Source organism: Onychostruthus taczanowskii, unplaced genomic scaffold (genome assembly GCF_017590055.1).
Source record: "Onychostruthus taczanowskii isolate IOZ18803 unplaced genomic scaffold, ASM1759005v1 scaffold30, whole genome shotgun sequence".
NCBI classification, from domain to species: domain Eukaryota; kingdom Metazoa; phylum Chordata; class Aves; order Passeriformes; family Passeridae; genus Onychostruthus; species Onychostruthus taczanowskii.
Window position 1 is genome coordinate 3,067,576 of NW_024500350.1, and position 19,847 is coordinate 3,087,422.

The window sequence follows — 19,847 nt, forward strand, 5'->3', positions numbered from 1 at the left end:
AAAGAAGGATGATCCTTCCATAGCTTATAGAACCATGGAATGGTTTGTGTTGGAAGGGACCTTGACAGCTCACCCAGTCCAACTCCCTGCCATGAGCAGAGACAGCTTCAGTTAAATCAGGTGGCTCAGAGCCCCATCCTCAGTGTGTATGAATTACCACAGCAGAAATTGAGAACTGCAGAACTTGAACTCATCGACCTGCACTGCCAGGCCCTGGACTCAGCTCCAGGGACCCTGGAGAACAGGACACAACAAAGGAGCTCTACTCTGTGAACTCCACCACTATTCAGCTTCCCAGGCAGAAATAACAGAGCAGTTTCATTTTGGTGGTTGTTACCAGACTCCTATCAAGAGAGGTCTGTTCCCTACCCACAGAATGAACACAGCACAGACTGCAGTTGTCCCCTGAACTTTCTGTGCAACCATACTGGAGCCTCTGGGCAGCTTCAGGGATCCTACACTGCAATTTCAAAAAGTCATTGACTTGTGCTGAATTCAGGGAGCCTTACAGACCAGAGTTCACTTTTACCTTGTGCTTGGGTGGGGACCTGGGTTGAGGTGATAGGAGGCACTAAGCAGCACTGAGGGGGGTCACATAAATTTCTACCCTTTCCTTCACTGTAAATTAAAGTCACCTTCCAAGGTTTAACTCACACTGGCAATTCCATGGAAGCAAACTGCGTGTTCACATGAGAAAATACAAAAGAATTTGCACACCTGAGCAAATGCTTCCTTTTCCCTGTTTTTATGGCCTTTTGATCCAAGCAAGTGCATTTACCTGACAGCTGAATACTGGGTGTGAACAAATGACCCCAGCGATTGACCTGGCACTGTGTGAGAACAGAATGTTACAACGTGACTGTTTGGTCTCAGAAATTCAGCACGGAACCTCAGCAGAAGATAAATATCTGGGTGAAGCAGACTGAACACAAAGCAGGCATCTCTCATTCCTCTAAGATTAAAAAATCATTCACGCTTAAAGGTTAAAAATCATTAAAACAAAAATCTCCACACTTGCTTTGAGAGAACTTGAAGTTCTCTTTTTGACCTGTCTCCTTTCAAAGCACCAGAACCAAACCCCGCTTGTCAAATCTTTATATTGAAAGGTGCTGCAAAAATGTGTGTTCCAAAAGATTTTTCCTTGCATGGCCCTTCAGACACAGAGCTGGTTGCAGTGGAAAGGAACAAATCAGCCTGGGAAAAGGATAAGCTCACTGACCTTTAAACAAATGATCTCAATTTAAATCACAGGAATAGAAATATTACAGAACACATGAAGAGTCTCCACTGTCAGTTGCTCGGCCTCTTGGGCAGTTTAGGTATTAGTATCGTGCTGTAAATAGTAAAACAGTAAATCTTAAAGTCTAGGCATTCAAACAGGAATAATACACAGAGCTGGCATTCTGTTTTCCAGCAATTGATCCAGCATTTTTCTAATTCCTCTTAAAAGCAAAATCATCCACTTAATATGAGGTACCAAATGATGCACTTTTAAGGCCGGTGCTGTCCGCAGCTGTGCTGTGAGTGGAAAGATAAACCAGATGGCAAACTCAATAAAAGGAAGCCAGTTAAACAGAGACAGATGAACGCTGAAAAAAAAACCCTTCACTCCATTATTGCTTTCGAGCTGGTCGTCATGACACTGGGAATGGATACCACTGTCAGCCTCCCACCTCTGCCCAGGCAGCATTGCCAGCCTGTGCCCAAAGCAGGGAGGTCACCCTGGTGTGAAAAGCACAGGCTGCTGCCACCACAGCTCCGCTCCCACCAAAGACGGGGTGTGCGCGGAGCTGCGCCTTTTGTCACATCAAGGCATCCAACAGGAAAAGACTGACCTTCGGTCTCAGTGTCAGAACACTGGAGTTCAGGTCATTTTAATCCTGTGCTCTGTCTGTAGCTCACAACTTACTGCCAAGAGCCAAGGACTATCCACTCAGCACTGGGTCTGTATGGCTGGAGCTGCCATGGAACATAAACTGGCCTTTCTCAGATTTACACATTAATGCAGTTTCTGTTCCCCTTGACACTGTCCATCAGCAAGGAACACTATTTGCTGAGCAGGTGGAAAAGAGTAAAGGATTCAACTTCAAAATTGACCTGGAAAAACTCAGTTGTTCTGTCAGCCTCTGAATTCTTTCCCTTCCCACTCCCCATTTGATTTTGAGAATCTATTCAGTTAAAATTGGTAAAATCTGCTAAAATAAATACCTCAGAATGTCACAGTGTAGTTGCATTACATTTCTCTTTTTAATAGAGCATATAAAAAGCAAGCTAACAATGGATTTAGTAAGCTGTAAATCAGCACTTTTATTCAGTTTAGTTTCTGAGCTATTAATCCCTAATATAGAGGCAGAGTGCTGATTTGCTGGTCTAGGACCTCCCAAGAGAATAGTTCCAATAATCCCGATGACATGGAAAGGAAATGTTACTGAATCACCTGAGCCCCTGCTAGACACATCCCATAACCCCATAACTCAATGTTCACACAGCTTAAGAGTCTTAATTATCAAGGAAAAATAAAAAATTCCATTTTGGCTTCAGCGAGCTGCAGTTACGAAAAACAAGTGGGATTTTTTTCAAATAATTGCAGGCAAGCCCGTAATGGGGTTATGTGCTCTGTCAGGGGGATATGGGGGAAGGAAGCCCACATGAGGGGCAGCCACAGAGCCACCCTTCCCTCTGCTCCTGGGTCAGAGCCGGGTGCGTCCCCAGCAGTGCCAGCACGGGAACGCAGCGCTCAGATGTGAGCAGGACACAAAGAACACACACACCACCACAGCCCAGTAATTTTAAAGAATTTTAATACAAACTTAATATAAACTATTTCAGTCCCTCTTAACATGTAAGACACTGACTCAAAATACTTTTATACCTTTTTTCAAGTATTGCACAATGTAGGTACAAAATTAATATTTACGATTACATTTTCTTCCATAATATATAGCAAAAATCTTTAAACTTTTAACAGAAAATACAATTTGTGTTTCTTTTGAAAAAAGCAAATATTATTTTAATTCCACCACTAAGGAATATTCTGTACACAACTTTTTTACTTTTTTTAGAATTGATGTCTTTAAGATGGATATCTTACAATTTCAGTAAAAAAAATACAACATGAAGCTGCTGCAGCTGTCACAGATCACTGTAGTAAAAAGATATAAATGCAATACCATGTTGTAGAAACAATATATATACTCTGATATTTTACAAACTTTGTACTAAATTAAATTATACAATTAGAAAAAGACCAATAAACCCACCTATTAGTGCCAATTTTTTAATACATATACATATATGTCTGAGCACACATATATATACACATGAAAAAATTAGCCACTTCCTTGCTATATCTTAAATACTGTAAGAGGCCATATTTTTGAGAGTATATTTTTTGTAATGTACAGTCAGTATAAAATAATTTTGTGCTTGGTTGGCAAATGAAAAAATGATGCATGTTGTATTTATCTAACCAAGCCTGAATGTATTCATACTACAAGCCTTAAAAAAAATCTCAAGAGGTGGGAAAAAAGATACACCCTTGGGTACGTGCACTTCAACTTGTACAATAGTATTTACTTGGATTTCACTTTCAGTTTAGTTTCAGTTAGCCATAACTGGCTGGAATTGCTGGTTAGAATACTGCATGTTGTTTAAACTAAAATTCAAGCCATCCACAAAAGACTTCTCATTTAGACCTCCATAGGCTGCAAACATATCAAAGGCATTACTGTACTGGAGAGGACTGAGGTTGAGGGGGCTGTCACCAGGAAAGATGCTACTGGTACTACCTTGACCCTGCACGTTGGGGAAAATGAACTCCTTTGCATTAGGAGAGAGAGCAGAAGTCTTCTGCTGTTGCTGTTGCTGACTGCCTAGGCCGAGCCCGTAGAGAGAGTGCATGGAGGAGGAGAGGGATTTCTGCTTCAACAGGTCATTGACATTCAAGCCCAGGTTTGTGGGAGAGGTGCGGGCGACCTTGTTGCCACGGCCGCTATTCTTCATTTTGGTTGAGCCAAACTTGGTGGCAGCAAACGTGGCAGTGGTGAAGGTTAAAGGCTGAGTAGAGCGGGGCATGAAGGTCGGGCTCACAGCAGCTGAGTGACCAAAGGGAGGAGAAGGAGAACTGGACACTGAAGATGCTGGGTCACTAATAGGCATGAACACCTGGGCCTCAGGGTTAAAGCTGTTCTTGATTTCCTTATCCAACTCACATCCATTTTCATTGTCATCCACATAAAGCACTTTCACTGGTCCCTTTTCACCGATTTGGTATGAAACCTCAAACGGGTCAATCCAAACACTAAGATCCTGAGGCAAGTTGCCGCGAACATCGTCAATGTCCAAACCACTCTCTTTGGATGCTTGTTCTATGACTGGGTCCACTTTCTCCCCTATATGAATACATCTAAACCCTGATCCTTTGTATGGCTTTTCTGGATACCAGTGCCCTTCATACTTCTTTTTCAGAAGTCTTTCAAGCTCTTCACCAAAAATGTTGACACGTCGTCTGGGAAGCTTATTGTACAAATATGAAATAATAAAATTGAGTGCTACTTGGATTTCAAGCTGCATAGCTGCTGTGCCACAGAGTTATAAGTCTGTTTCAAAACCCGAAGAAGAAAGTGTTCAAGATGCCACAGGGAAACAAAATTTCATTGAAAATGCTGATTCAAGTTGATTATTATCCTTCACCTTGAGTGCTCTTGTTCCTTTAAGAAAAGAGAAAAGCAAACACATCAAATAAGAACAGCATACCATCAAGCTCTGAGGCCTATTCTTTTAGCTCCACTTTCTGCAGAAAATAGGTTACTTATTAAGTGAAAAAATGTGCATTAAACTATTTCTGTTCCTGCCTGCAGAAGGTGAGGATGTCAGTTCCACTCAGTGTGACTTACAAACAACTAGAGAGGATAGGCCTGTGTTTACATACGCAGCATGAGGCACTTCCAAATCACGTGAGCTGGGTGTTTAGTTATTCACAAAGCAGCAAGGATAATTTTGAAGACATCTCAGAACTGCCAAGCGTGTCAACGGTTCAATTATCAACCTGTATTTGGATGATTTATAGTACTCAGCTGCAGAATTTAGTACCAGACCATTAGTTTAGCCTGAAAGGTCTCAGTCCAAGGGTCATTTATCACTTTAAAATTTGGAAACACATTGACTGCAACTGTAGGCTGCAGAATTATAATAATGCTAACAGTTGCTTTAGATAGTTTCTTACAAATAGCTAAAATGATGCAACATTTATTTTAAGTCCAAGCAAATCTCCCTCAGCTATGTGCGGGTGAAATGATGCAAACTGAGGAGAAAATGTCTGCTGTGCACATCCAACAGTTCACTCTGAAATGCAGTCAGCACATACATAATAGCTGCCCGTATGTTCTGTCAGAAGGGTGGCCAAGACTGATAATTAATTCACAGTTTTTTCTCTTTCTACAAATTATTCTCTATTTTCAGATGCAAGATGCAATTATATACTCAATTATTGTATCGCTCCGTCTGTAACTCGGATTTCAAAAAGTTCCTGGGCTAACAGGGCTTTGGACAGCCTCAAACTGGATTGCCTTTCTCCTTCTCCATGACTCCATTTTATATTTAATGTAAGATATGGTTGTCACTCCTTCACAAAGGACAAAAGAGAAATTTAGCTGTCTAGTTAGAGAAAGGACGAGAATCAGGCATTAGCACACAAACTGCTAACACAAATCCTGCAGTACCTTGGTATAAACGTACACACACCACACACTTTTGTCAAAAAGATCCAATAAAACAAAATATGGGGATTGGTTTTGGATCAAGTTAAAAGCCCAAAGAGAATTTCAATTAACTGTGGGCTTTTCTGCACTGCATCACTAAGAACAAAATTTAGCATAGCTGTCACTAAAGATTAGAGAAATCAAAGTTAAAGGATTTTGACATTAACAATGTGACTACACGCCTTTTTTATTTCTTGCTTCAAATAATCTCCTTTTAAAGTCTGCAACCCTATTTCCAAGCCATTCGTGTTCTCCCCAACATGGTATGGGAATAGTTTGAAAGGCTACATGTATGATAAGGCGACCTTTAAACGTTTGCTGGATCAGCACCGGGTGGGGATAAGGAAAAGATCAAGGGCAAACAGAAGATATTTACAAAAGGGGCACAATCAGTACCGAAAAGCTGATTGGGTGGTTAAACGGGGCATTTAAAAATGATTTATTAATCCATCTGCGCCGTTTCCCTTCCCCCATGTCCTTTAAGAAAGGAATGTTCCTTTCAGAGCGCACCAGGCTGACGCTGTAAATTTCTCTGTGCGAAACGGATCCACGGCGCAAAAGCAGCTGATCAAACATACTGGCTTGATAATTTCCAGCTTGTTCTTTTTTATGTATTTACGGGAGTGTTTCTGGAGGATCCCAGCCCATACGTGGCCCAGCAGCAGCGCCCTGGCAGGAGCCTTAAGCAGCGGGAGTTACATAACCAGGCAGTCGGCTCTCATTAGATTTCTGCTCACAGCCCTGGAGCTCCGGCGGCAGCGGGAGGAGGAAGAGCATTTTCTGAGCCCGTAAGAAAGCGAAGGAGGAAGAGGAAGGGGGCTGTGTGGAGGGCAGGCGGGGGCCGCAGGGCCTCTCTGCCGGCGCACGGCCGGGCAGGTCCCGCAGGGCGCTGCCGGCGCTCCCGGAGCGGCCCAGCGTCCATTACTCAGCCGGCACCGCTCCCTCCTCCCCGCCCGAGCGCGGCCCCTCACAGCCCAGCCGGGCTCTCCCTCCCAGCCGCTTCCCCGAGGGGAGCCCTGCACCCACCGGGTGCCCCCCGGGTCGTGACTGCCTCAGCACACCCCGCCCAGCAGCCGGGGCCCGGCGCTGCCTCAACCCCCCGCCCGCGCTCCGCCCGGCCGGTACTCACCCAGGGCTGCGGGGGTAGTGCAAACAGTCCCGGCGGGGGTGGCGGCTCAGCACCCGATCCCCATCTCCGAGCGCCGGCTCCCTCGGCCAGGATGGGAGGGGAGAGAATAGAGAAGAAAAAAAAAATAAAAGGGGAGGGGGAAGGGTCGGAAAAAAAAAGGGGGGGAGGGAAGGGGGGGAGGGCAGTGCTGCTCACACCCCCACCGCCAGCGCGCTCGGCCGCCGCAGCCGCAACCCCTCTGCTTCTGCTCCGCCGCCCGCCGCGCCCCTACTTATACCCTCCCTTGCCCCGCCCACGGCCGCGCCCCTTGCCCACGTCCCGAGCGGCCACTCCGCCCAAGCCCCACCCTCCACTGAAGGCAGTCCGGGTGGCCCCGCCCCCAACTGCCGAGGCTCCGCCCCCCGCCCGGGGCGCCCCGCTGCCTCCTCTCCCCCCCTCGGTGCGGCGCGCGGGGCCGCTCTGACGTCAACGCGCTGCTCGCTTCGCAACCCCGTTGCGTCACTGCCGACGTCAAACCCTGCCCTTGCGCCCCTCAGCCCCGCAGAGTAGGGAAGGGGGGGGAGCGCTGAACTACATCTCCCATGACCACCGTGGCCTGTGGGGGCCTCGGCAGCGGCGATGGCGGGGCTGGCAGGGGCCGCCTGCACAGCTGGCACCCCTCAAGCTCTGAGGTGATGCGGGCGGGCGCCTTCCTGAGGGGGGCACGGGACGAACGCCAGCAGCCCCCCTTCGCCGCGCCCGGCGGCTAAAAATACACCCCCAACGATAGCAACGCCCGGCGATTGGCTGTCTGTCCGAGCGGCCGCCGCTGATTGGCCAGGGGCACCGGGAGGGGCGGGACCGGGCTGGGTTTTGGCCGAACGAGGCCGAGCGGCGGTGTGAGGGCGGTGGGTGTCCCTCAGTGGCGGCGGGGCGTGCTGCGAGGTCGGGGCTTCTCCGGCATTTGGGACGGAGCAGAGCGGATGGCACCCACCCCAGTGTTCCTTAAAACACCCCCGGGTTTGCTCTTAAACACCCTTCGGGGTGTTCAGGGTTGGTGCTGGGGCGGTTTCCCTCACACCGCCAGCAGGACCCGGTTCTAGAGGACAAATTGAAAGGGTTGGGTTTTTTTTTTTTTTTTTTTTTTTTTTTGGTTTGGTTTTGTTTTGTTTCTCCTTCTCCGCCTCTCGCTCTGTTTGTGTAGCAATAAAGTATTTTGGCATTAGTGCTGCATAGGCCCCGGGAGAAATTTGGAAATGCCAGTCGGAAGAAATGCCAGGACTTTTAACCCTTTGTAGCTAAGAGTATAAATGAGAATGGCAGGCAGTAACTCAAAAGCTGAAATATTAAGGGAAAGAAGAGGGTAATATTTAGGATTTTCCTCAGCTTAACATTTCTGATGGAAGGCTTAATTAATTGTAAAATACAGTTTTTATTCAGATGTATCAATGTTGATGCTACTGGGATTGTAGTATTGCAAACAACTTGAAAATCTTGATTAAGACTCAAAATATTTACAATTTCCCCGTGTATTTCTCACCCATTTTGAAATCTGGAAGGTTGAACATGCTTTCAGTGAAAAGTGGGTCACTTGTCTCTATGCACCCCAAATGGAAAATAAAATGTGAAGATTATATCATTACAGTCACTGGCAATCAAGAGACTTCTGGGAACTAATGCAGGAATCTGAAAGAGAGTGCTGGGTATTTGTTTTGATCAAAAGGAGACAAAGTGAAACAACTCCCTAAACACAGAAGGTAAAAAGACAAATGGAGGGGGTTGTTTTGGTTGGGTTTTGACCTTAGAGCTCGGGAGTCTCAGTGGAACAGCACACACACATTGACAGGTGACACCAGCCTGACAGTTCAGCTCTGCTCTGCTCAGTTCTGGGTGGCAGCAGCAGATTTCCCTTTGAAGTGGGCAAAACTGCACAGTGCTGCAGATCAGTGTTTTCAGGTGAGATTTCATAAGGAGCTTTACAAGCTTTGTAACTGCTGCTGAGCTGCTAAAAAAAGCCAGGTTTTAGAAGCAGAGACTTTCTTTTGAATGGTTTTAGTGTTACATGAGAAGCATTTGGAACTGAATTAAATGTACAGAGCTAAGATGTTGGTAATCAAGGCAGCCATGGGATCCTTTAAAGCTGTAAAAATCAGGATGTGCTTTTCTGGGGCTTATGGAAAGGAAGCTTCCATGCTGTGGAAAAATCCACTGTTGAATGCACCTAGACCAATTTTTAGGTCCCTCCCACCCCAAACCATTCTATGATTCTAAATGTTAGTGATGGGTCATTGGCCCAGGAATAACCTCTTTGAGGATCAATCCAACTTCTAGTGTTCCAGTGAAAGTTTCCATTTATCCTTTTTGTCTGAAAAAAATAGCTTTTAAACTGCAGTGATCACAGCGTGGACCACATACGGCATGCCAGAGGTAGGTGGCCAAACTGTAGTAGTTTTAAATTATTAACACCTAAACCCAGAGTTTAATCCAGGATCGTTTTTATTCTTAAAACCTCAACTGGCTTTTTGATCCATAAGGGTCAGAGTAGGGCCTGCAGTGTTTTTCAGCACTTTTGATTAATACAGAGCAATAACGTCTGCCTCCCTGATAGAAAAATCTTTAAATATGCAATCAATGCAAAATAACTCCAGCAGCAAAATTTTACTCATGTTGCCAATTCTATTCAGCTGGAAGATAAATGTTAAAAGAAAAGAAAAACTATATATTCTCATCTCTCCTGACAGACCTTGACAAGTCTTCTCCCCAGCAGAGCAAATCCACACAAGTATTTCAGAGCAAGGCAGGAGTGAGATTAGAAGTAAGAAGACTTTCTTAATCTGTATTAAATAAGAAGGGTTTGATCTAATGCCCTGTTCATCGCCAGATCCTGCAATGCTGGCCAGCAGACAGCCACATCAGCAACTGAACTGCAATTTCCTTAGTCTGGATCTCTGCAGAATAATCTCCAAATCTAAGATCTCTGCATTGTAAAACAACTACATTACTTCAAAACCTTGCAGAGACTACACAGACTTGACAAAGAGACCTTCTTTTCTGCCAAAATAATCTAAATTTGATTCCTGAAATAATAACTAGCTCTCTTTAAAATCTAAATCAGTATTGTTTATTGATCAACACATCCAAATCCAAAATACAGTTTGTTAATCTTAAAAGTTGTTTAAAGCAATTATATATAACCAAGAAAAAACTTGCTAATTATGTCAACAACGACAAGAATTTGGAAGCTGCAGGAAGACGGGCTCAGAAATTCCACCACCCATCCATTTCTTAGAATCCTCTTCTCTGCTAAATGTATGTTGCTGTACAGAATATATAAGATTTGTCCTGATGGTGGACATGAAGCTTTGTATCATGCATTGCCAAATAGTGTGCAGTCTCTTTTTTAACATTTTCCTATTTGGGATCAAAATTCCCCTTTAGCATGGGAGCCTGGGCTTTGATCTTGAAAAATTGGAAAGCTTTCCCCATTGTATTCATCTCTCTCTAGCCCAGTTTTATCCATTTGCTGATTTTAACATGTGTTCCTTTTCCCCACCATCTATCAGTGTGAGCAACCAGGCCTGGCTGCTCTCCAGCAGATATCTTAGCACCGTGTTTGAAATGGGATGTAGATTCTCTTACATTTCACTTTACCAGCAGTGATTTTTTCCATAAATACTGATTAGAAAGGGGGTCTGGACCTATCAGGTGTTGCCCAGTACCAAAAACTCTCTGACCACAAAGGTTTTTTGAGGTGAGAAACCACAAAATCACCTTGTAAGTGATGTTGTTTCAATGGAGTAAAAATAAGCAGGAGCAGAATTCAGGCAAAACAGCCAGGTCACCTTCTAGGAGAGCCCCAAGTTTGTCTCTAATCCTGTGAATAGATATATTTTTTTTTCTTGGCCAACATCAGTAGAAGGAACTGATCTGCAGGAGATTAGAGCTCAGACTGCACAAGGACATCACCCTCTCCTAAGTGGAATGCTACCAATAGTATAGCTTACCTAGAATAAGTTGATAGAGTCCTGAGCAACACACAGAAAGCAGGTGTTGGGCAAGAAGGAGAAATAAAACCAGGAGAAATAAAGATTTTGCACCAAAGCTTTTTTCTTCCCAAAACTTCATCCAGCTTCAAGGATGAAACTTCAAGTAAAAATGTGGGTTGTTTGTTTTGCCTGAAGATGGTATAAGGTAGGATCTGTTCTTGAAGAGGAGCCTAATAAGCAGCATTTTCAGAATGGGGTACAGATTCTGAGAAGGCCAGTAAAAAAGAGTGAAATGAGGAGTAAATAATCTAAAACTGCTGTGAAAAGTAATGGTCACAAGTAGAGAGAAACTGTAATAGGAGGGAGAGGAAATGGGAAATATTTTATGAGCATCAGAATTTCCTATAGTTGTGAATGAATGGGCTCAAGAAGGAGGAAGGAAGATTGATTTCATACATTAGAGAGGTTGACCTTTGAAGAAAGTTTTATTAAAATCCAAAATAATTTTTTACTCAAATTCACCTTTGTGCTGGGAACCTGCCAGTTTAATGTCAGTTAGTTGTGCAGTATCTGTTAATAGATAAAATTATGAGCTGGGGACTGTCCTGGCTGATAGCCATGGAACTTCAAGTTAATCACCTTCAAGTGCTTTACTATGCCCATTCCAAACAATTATTCATAAACAGTTTTAAAGAGACTGCCTTTAAAAGAAAGCTGCTTTTAAAACTGTCAGTACTTTCATGGGGATCAAAAATAAACACTGAGGATGAAGGGCCAGTCTTTTGCCCTTTCAGTCTCTGAATAGATGAAGGTAGCTTGAAAACGTCTCACTAGGAATTTACTTAAGAATTTTGTGTACTTAGCATTTTCCAGGAAGGAAAGTAAATATTTGTTTTCCTGAAAAGGGAATTCCAGGAAAACCTTTCAGTCTTATTCAAGAGAGATACTGAATGTGAAAAAAATAGATAGTAAATGGGAAAAAAAACGTCAGTACAGAGAAATAGCTTTCATTCAGGCCATTTAAACTGAAAGAAAGAGCAATAGAGGGGTGACTGTTTACCAAAACAGTCCAATAAGCACAAAAATTCTGCTACTTCTTTTTTTGATGTTCTGATTATCATCAATTAGGGTAAAAAAAATATCATCTGAGAACTACCAGGGTTCTTTTTTTTGAAATAAATGGAAACTCAACTTTATTTAGGCAAAGATCCAGCCAATACCACCTTTCCTACCTAACCACAATGTCCTCTAAACCAAATCTGCACCCTTTGGGTCTCCCAGCAATGCTTTTGTTTACTTAGGAAGGATCAGTGAAGCTTTCACTCTTTTCTAGTTTTTCAACAAAGTGATGTAGGTGCACCTTGAATGAGAAGGGGAGGAAGGATGTTTCCATGCACTGTCAATTTATTATCAAGATTGGAAGGTGCCTCAATTTTTTGCAGTAAAATCCAGAACAAAATACAATTTTAACATCCCCAGAAGGTCTGTCTTGGTTCTTGCCTAAGAATTTAAAACAACCAAAAATAGTGCAGCTCAGTAAGAAGCCATCCATATTTTAGGCTTTCAGGCAATCCCTTTTCTCTGGAGCATGTGGCTGTTGACTGGGATTCTTATGCCTTTCTGCATGCTGTTTCTATCAGTAACAGTGTTTTATTCTGAGCTCAGGACTTGGAGAGTTTAATTAGTGACTACCAGGTGACAGGCAGAATATCACCTTTAGGAAAGGCACGAGTTTGAAGTGTTGATCCTGGGTCTGAAGGCAGTCTGATTTGAGAAGTGCTGAGTTAACCTGCTGTGCTGTCATGCTATCACAGTGTGAGTGACGGTGACTTCAAAGTAAATGAGTTCAAATGTCTGTGTCTTGATAAATACAGTCTGAAAATCATCCTCATGGGAGAAAATCCTGAAAACTGTCTGTATTTTATAAAAAGACAAACAAAAACCAACAAGGGTGTTTCTTTTCAGCTAAACAGGAACCCAGTACCTGTGGAGACATGAAGAGTTGGTTGAGTGGAAAGATGTCAGGATATGACAGTTGAGGTTTGGCCCTGAATCTTTAGGGTATTATCCATGGGGGAAAAAAAGTCAATGGAAATTTCTTTTTGTGCTTGCTCTGCCACAGACCTGGTCCTTACTCAGCTCCTATTAAAGTCCATTGAGTCACAGAGACAGGAATAATGGAAGGGAATGAAGATTCAAGCTGTGTGTTTGCTCCTGAGACATAGATAGTAGATTTTACACAGTTTGTGCATCTTGTTCATATAAAGAACAGTTCATGGGAGACTCAGTCTGTCACTGGCATTGAAATGATCACTCAGTTCAAATAGTAAATCACTCATTTTCTCTCCAGCTTCTGATTCCTAAAGGTGTAATTCCCAACATAATACAATAAGTGCCTTTAAAGATAAAGCAAAAGGTCATGTTAGCATATGTCTTTCCTGAACTGATGTCAAAAGGCTGCATAAAGCCACACCTTGAAATCCCCCAGGGCAGTGCTCACGGGACTTGGCAACAATTTCACAGAGATTCTTCTGTTTTACAGGTCACAGCTCTTTACCCTGTGATGGGTAGACTGAGCCACCCTCGTGTACCTACATATATATGACCCACTTCATTAGAACAGAATGTTTTCTCTAGAACACACAACCAAGTAGGAGCCATTATCTCATGTGCTATTATTAATGCAAAGACTTCAGAGAGCCCCTGCACACAGCAGTGGATCTGTGCAGTCTCAAGAGTAGCTGTAACTAAGATCTTCAGAAACAGGGATAAAACAGCCATGTCACACAATTACATTGAGTTTGGCAATGGGAAGAAGAGATTTCTTCTTGATCCCATATGACAATTATCATCCATGCTGGGAAATGAACACTTGGAGTGACATACTTTTTATTGTAGCTAATGGAACTCAGATTTGTAAAGAAAGTGATTCTGCTGTGTGACCATATTATCTAAATTGCTTTGTCGTCAACGCATAAAAAACTGAATATAAAATTGCCTGAGTATAATTGAGTGCTGACTCACCCCCCGATTAGGGTAAATGGTGCAGTGTTCCAGGGTGCCTTGGAGCTTTCTATAGTCTCACAATCCTATGTGAAATCTCCTGATTGATTTTTCCTCCTCCAAGCAAACTTATGTTTCATGCTCCTATTTGAGGCTACGTGCTACAAATCCAGCTGCTGTCACAAGAATCTTCCCCCTGCTTTGTTATCTTGATCAATTTTCTGCTGAAACTCATCTTTCATCCTGGCTAGTGCCGTTGCCTCCCTTGAGATTATTCCAACTCCTGGCTCTCCATATTCATAGCTGCTCTCTGAGCTCCAACTGTAACTCTAGTTTCTAAAGCTATATAGCTGAGGATGTTTTCTCACAAAAAGCTTTTCCATAAATTGTCACAATTTCATTCCAGTCGAATCCAAGGCTGCATACACACATGACTCTTCTCAGAGCAGATTTTTAATAAAAGTACCTGCATACATGAGCAAGAAAATACAGACCCAAGTATTTTAAATAGATTTTTTAAAAATCTTGAAAATAGCCTCATACTAATTTGGAGGTATAGTAGTGTGATTATGCTTAAATCTACAAGAATTCTCAGGTTTTGAAATTTAAGTATAAGAAGGGCAATTGTAAGAAGCAATGCCAGAGACCCGAGGTGAACTGAGCCACACATACTGGACAGAGAGCTCAGATTTAGCTGACTGTGGCGGAAAGTTAAACCAGCAGTCATGCCTTGGGTGATCTCTGTTTCAGCTCTCCCTCAGGTAGTGAAAAGAAAGAGAAGAAGAAGGGCTATGACCTAAATGAATTACAGCAATTATTAACTAGCAATCCCACCTCTGAGGATTTGCAAAAGATACCAGCCCTAAGCTGGAGGATCTAGGAGCGAAACCAGTCATGGAAGTGGCAGAAATTGGTATTGTTTCCAGTTATCTATGAACATCTCCTTTCTGGCTGGCTGAACTATTGAGCAACTGAGCAGCTGTTGAAAATCGAGTAAGGAAGAGGCTGAAATTTGTTTCCTTTATATGTGGGACTGGTTTCATACCAGAAAATAAGGAGTAACTTCAGCACACGCATGGGGCTTAGAGTCTCCAGAAACACTTATTGCTGCACAACCCAACCTTGTTCCTTGCCAGTAATTGTAACTTTTGTTGTCTGATAAATGCTTTGCCTCAAAGAGGATAAAGCCCATTTATCTCCAGCTCCAGAGAGACAGTGATGCAATTGTTCCTTCACCAGGAGATCTGCTCCCTGAAAGTTCTCTTCTGAGTTGGGTGATATTTTCTCCAAGAGTTTCCTTCTGTAGAATGAGAAGAAACTTTGTTGAAATGTGTTTCCAGAGACAATCCCTTAAGAATAAAACTAATTGTAAAAAAACACCTTAAATTGGTAAGGAGATGTAAATCTAAAATTCAGAGCTGATCTAAAGCTGGGCCAGAATCCAGCCAGAGTTAAGGACCTGGTCTCTTCTGGCTGATCAGCACAAAGGCTGTACCTTTGCAAAATAAAAACACATTTAAAAGATGTAATTGAAAAAAAAATCTCTAGAAGTGAAGAAAGCAACAGAAAGCAACACATTCTAAGATTTAAAAAAAATGCTGTAAGAACCCTTCAAACATAGGAGTAAAATACATAAAAGCATCATGGCTTCCCCAGACTGGTTAGTGTTGGTTGTTACTCCCAGCCCAGGCTGAACTTGACAGCTCTCACTTTTATTGCCAGAAGTGTGTTTTGAAAGCCAGTATTCCTATCCAGATTGTTCTTTCTAAATGTTTGACAGCAGCCTGCCCAAGTGGCATCCAAATGGGCACAATTAATTGTTAATGTCCCCAGTTCAGCTGAATCAGGGAAGTGCCTAGTTGACAAGGAAGAACTTCACTGGGAAGACTCAAGGGAGGCACCAGGGGATTTGCCAAGGGGAGCGATGGATTCAAGGTCTGCAGCCACTCCGACATTTAACCTCTTCATCTCTGACAACTGGTGGGTTACTCAGCTGCCATTTATTGCTGCCCTGCCAGGAGGAGTGCGGGCAGAGCACCTTTCGCTGGAAGTTCCAACTCATTCTGCAGCAAAAATAAGCCCTTGGATGGAAATTTTTCAAAGGCATGAGGCCAGGCAGACTGTTACCAGGGGCATCTTGGAGCAGGCAATCAGCCTTCCCTTTAATAGAGATACGAGATGGTCAGGGAAGAGCATGATTCTTAAATGTGTTGGAAAAATGAGGCTGCGACATCTGTCGTCTCTGATCTACAAAGTGATAGAGGTTCCTGAAGAAGCATCAACACCTGCACAATCAAACAGGAGCAACTCTGCTGGTCCTGCCCTGCAGCTTGTGCTCTAAACAATAACTAAGGAGTGTAAAGGCCCTGACAAAAAAAGCTTCTACAGAATCCCTTTTCTAAGGCCTTTGATTTTACTGGAATATGCACAGCAGTAAAATTCATATAGCCTATGGAAAGCCATGTCCTGGCCTGACCCTGCCACAGAAAACAACAAAACGAAAGGGCAGGGATTTGGGGTCATGTTTGGGGAGGATCCATGATTCAGCATGTCTGTTTACTAAATCTCCTCTAATTTGTCACGTAATGAAGTAGTGAGGCAAACACCTGCAGCTCTGTGCTGCTGGTCCATTATGAAAAGGTATGACCTGGGCAGTGATGAGCCTCTGAAGAATAAATGAGTTTCAATTAGGACAGTAGGTCAGAAAGAGCAAGGTGATTCATATCCAGGATGTACTCCAACCCTCCACAATGACACTCAGCAATTCTGTTCAGCTTTGCTCCTTCAAAGCGCCTGCAAACACCCCATCCTTTCCATGGCACTGGAAGGTAACAGGCAGAGAGGATTGGGTGTGTGCTGAGACCTGCTGATTCCTGGAATAATTGAACTAAGCTGGGAAAAAATGCCTTCCACAGCAACAGGAAGGGATGAGACAGCTCTGTCCTAGTCACAGCATGCCACTGTGTGTTTAGAAATCAGGGTAAATAAAGATTCACATCCCAAAATTAATGAATAAGGTACCCGGAATTAATAGCCTCTTTTAGGGAGCCATCTGCATGAAGTTTTCCCAGGAGTAAGGAACAGGTCATGATGGGGTTTAGGAGTGTGTGGCTCCTGGGTTAGCGCCCTGACAATGTCTCTGCTCAGCTGTGCAAATCATATTTTACTTGCTTGACTGTGAGTTGCTGGGCAATGGGATGTAATTTTCCATGCTTGCTGTTGGCACTGGGTTTTACCTTGACTTGCATCTGATAGTGCAAGCTCTGTCAACATTGTTCTGCCTCTTGGAAAACAGTAACTAAGAAGCCTGGATGATAGGCGTGTATTAGTACCCAAGAATTCATCGTAGCTCCACTTTAACCTAGTCACCATAGTTTACTACTCTGCCACAAAATGTCTTTTCCAGGTTTACCTGACAAGTGGGATGTAAGAAAACCTCAGTGGTGCCAGACATTGGGTTGACTTTGATCTCTCTGAAAACAAATCCTTTAAAGTTTAGATCAAAGAATCTTTTAATGAAACAAAGAAATCATGCCACTTATATCAGTTCCAGATATAAATAAGTCACTAGAAATAAATGGAAGCAAGGCAGAAAGGAGACAGCCATGCTCTGCAATGTCAGTCGAAAGTGACTGTCTGATGGATGGTGATATGGCTGGCTGGGAAAAAAAGTCAGTCTAAAAGTCTTGCTGCGAGCCATCTGGCAAATCTTCCAAAGGATATTGCTGTACAATGGCACTGAATTCGTACCTGCTTTGCATCTCCTGCTATCAAGAAAGGCTATTTACTCCTTTAACAAAGTGAAGATTTTGAAATCTCTACTATGACTCTCATCTTAGGGACTCAATGTAACCCCCCCACTGCCAGTTGTCTGTTCCCTCTCCCCACCAGTCTGCCATGGATGCAGAATCTTATCCCAGGATTCTTTAGGATGGAAAAGACCAAGTCGAGCTGTAACCCAGCACTGCCAAGCCCTCACTAAACCATGTCCCCAAGTGCCACACCTGCAAGTCTTTTAGATACCTCTAGGAATGGTGACACCACCACTGCCCTGGGCAGCCTATTCCAATTCTTTGCAGCCCTTTAGGTGAAGAACTTTTTCCTAATATCATCACAGGATCATGGAATGGTTGGGGTTGGAAGGGACCCCTGGAGATGTCTGATCCAACCCTCTGCTAATGCTGGCTTACCCAGAGCAGGTTACACAAAGTAAAGATGATTTTTTAAAATATCTTTCCACAGTAAAGATGATCTTGGACATTTAGCACATCATTAAGACACAGAGCACACCTGAATCCATCCAGGCTGTTCTAGCTCAGGATTCTGTTCCCTTGTTCTGCATGGGAGGCAGAAGTTCACAGCACTGGGATTTGTAGCACATCCATCCTCTTGCTCCAGAATAATCATTACTTCATGCTTGGAACTGAAGAGCCATATTTCATACTTCTGAACAGTGTAAGTCTTGTTTTCTTAACTGAGTCATTTGGGCTCTATACCCAAGAAGGCAACAATAAATATCACCACTGGCCATTTCCTAATGGACATAAAGCGGTAACAATTTAATGTCACTTCAAAAAACCCAAAAATTTGCCATGAAAACTCTCTAAAGGACAGGCTGCCTGGATGAATATTAACAACTGTTTTTTCTGCTTCTTCTGCTCCTCCCATGTGATCCATAATCAGCTATAACTGAGTTCACAACCCTCCTGAGATGTGATGAACCACAATGGCTTGGAACCACGGAACTGGGAGTACCGGCACATGGATAACCCCAGCTGAGGAGCAGCTGGATATCTGGTGACCAGACACTTCTGAGTTCTAACATGGGCTCAGTAAAAGTTAATTTCAGCCTAAATGGTCTTTGATACTGAAACTGGAGTTAACCTGGATGGTGAGCAGAGGAGATCTGCTCTGAGAAATAAACCAAGGGAGAAGGAGGTGGGAGAAGAGTGGGAAGATAACAAAGGAGAGGGACTCTTTAGGGAGAGGAATTAAGTTAGAAACATGCAGTGATGGAAAAAGGAACACAAGAAAAACTGCTGTTGCATCTCCCTGTCACTCCCTCTCAGGTCCCTGTCCCTGCTCAACTGCCAGCCACATTTGTCCTTTGTAATTCTCAGCCTTCTTAAATAGATGGGGCTAAGAAGCAAAAGCTGACTCAAAGCAGCTCCTCTCACCTTTGCTATTGCCAATTTAGTAATTTTTACTCAGTTTGGTTTGGTTGTTAATAAGGACTTGATTCTAATTTCACCATGTGCAGCAGTAACTTGTTAACAAGCTGCTCCAGGAGATCTTTGTAGCACTGTGGAAGCCAGGGAGAGGAAATAATTACAACGTTTCCACCTATGGTAGTCTGCTTCAGGGCAGGTATAAATAGTTCCATAAGTGTTTGTTCACTTAAAAGTTCAGTCCAACTGCTTTCTCAATTTCCAGGAGCAGAATTAATGGATAGGAGTTTTTTCCTTAAAAAATGAGAGAAAATATTATCTACTAAGTATCACTGTCCCTTCCCACTAGATTGCAAGTAGTATTTTAAAAGTTACAGAATTTTTACCAAAACCAGATGTTGGGTGTATAAAAGTACAGGCAGTTTTTCAAAGCATTCTATTTGTTTGGAAAGGGAAGGACAATTAGATCAGAAAACTCAATTCAGCTTCAGAACAGAGGAACTTAATGGGGGAAAAAAAGAAGCAAATTACATTCACTTGGTGCATCCAAAAAGCTCTGGACTGGTGCATGCAAAGAGTAACTCTCTTTGGAGCAGCACCACAAGCTTTGAGAAAGCAGTTGCTAAAGTGTCTGAAAGCACCCTGTTTTTTGTCCTCTGCTCTGAAGAGCAGAAGGAGCACAACACAACACCCAGATGGGGGGGAATGGGGGTCCCCAGATCACAGGGACACTGATCTGTGAGCTGGGCAGTGGGACACTTGCATCCAATTTCAGTGTTCCAGAAATAACCTACCTGACTCAAAGAAGGTTTGGAAACCTCTC

At 43.3% G+C, this 19,847-nt stretch overlaps 1 protein-coding gene across 1 annotated transcript; it reads right to left on the minus strand.

Moving 5' to 3' along the window:
- Window positions 1–2,784: 2,784 nt before the first annotated feature.
- TOB1 (transducer of ERBB2, 1) lies at window positions 2,785–7,025 on the minus strand. Its single transcript, XM_041409190.1, has 2 exons — window positions 6,889–7,025; window positions 2,785–4,709 (listed from the first exon to the last, which is right to left on the minus strand). Exon 2 carries the CDS (start codon window positions 4,570–4,572, stop codon window positions 3,601–3,603), a length of 972 nt encoding a protein of 323 aa, XP_041265124.1. The 5' UTR covers window positions 4,573–4,709; window positions 6,889–7,025; the 3' UTR covers window positions 2,785–3,600.
- Between the last annotated feature and the right edge of the window lie 12,822 nt (window positions 7,026–19,847).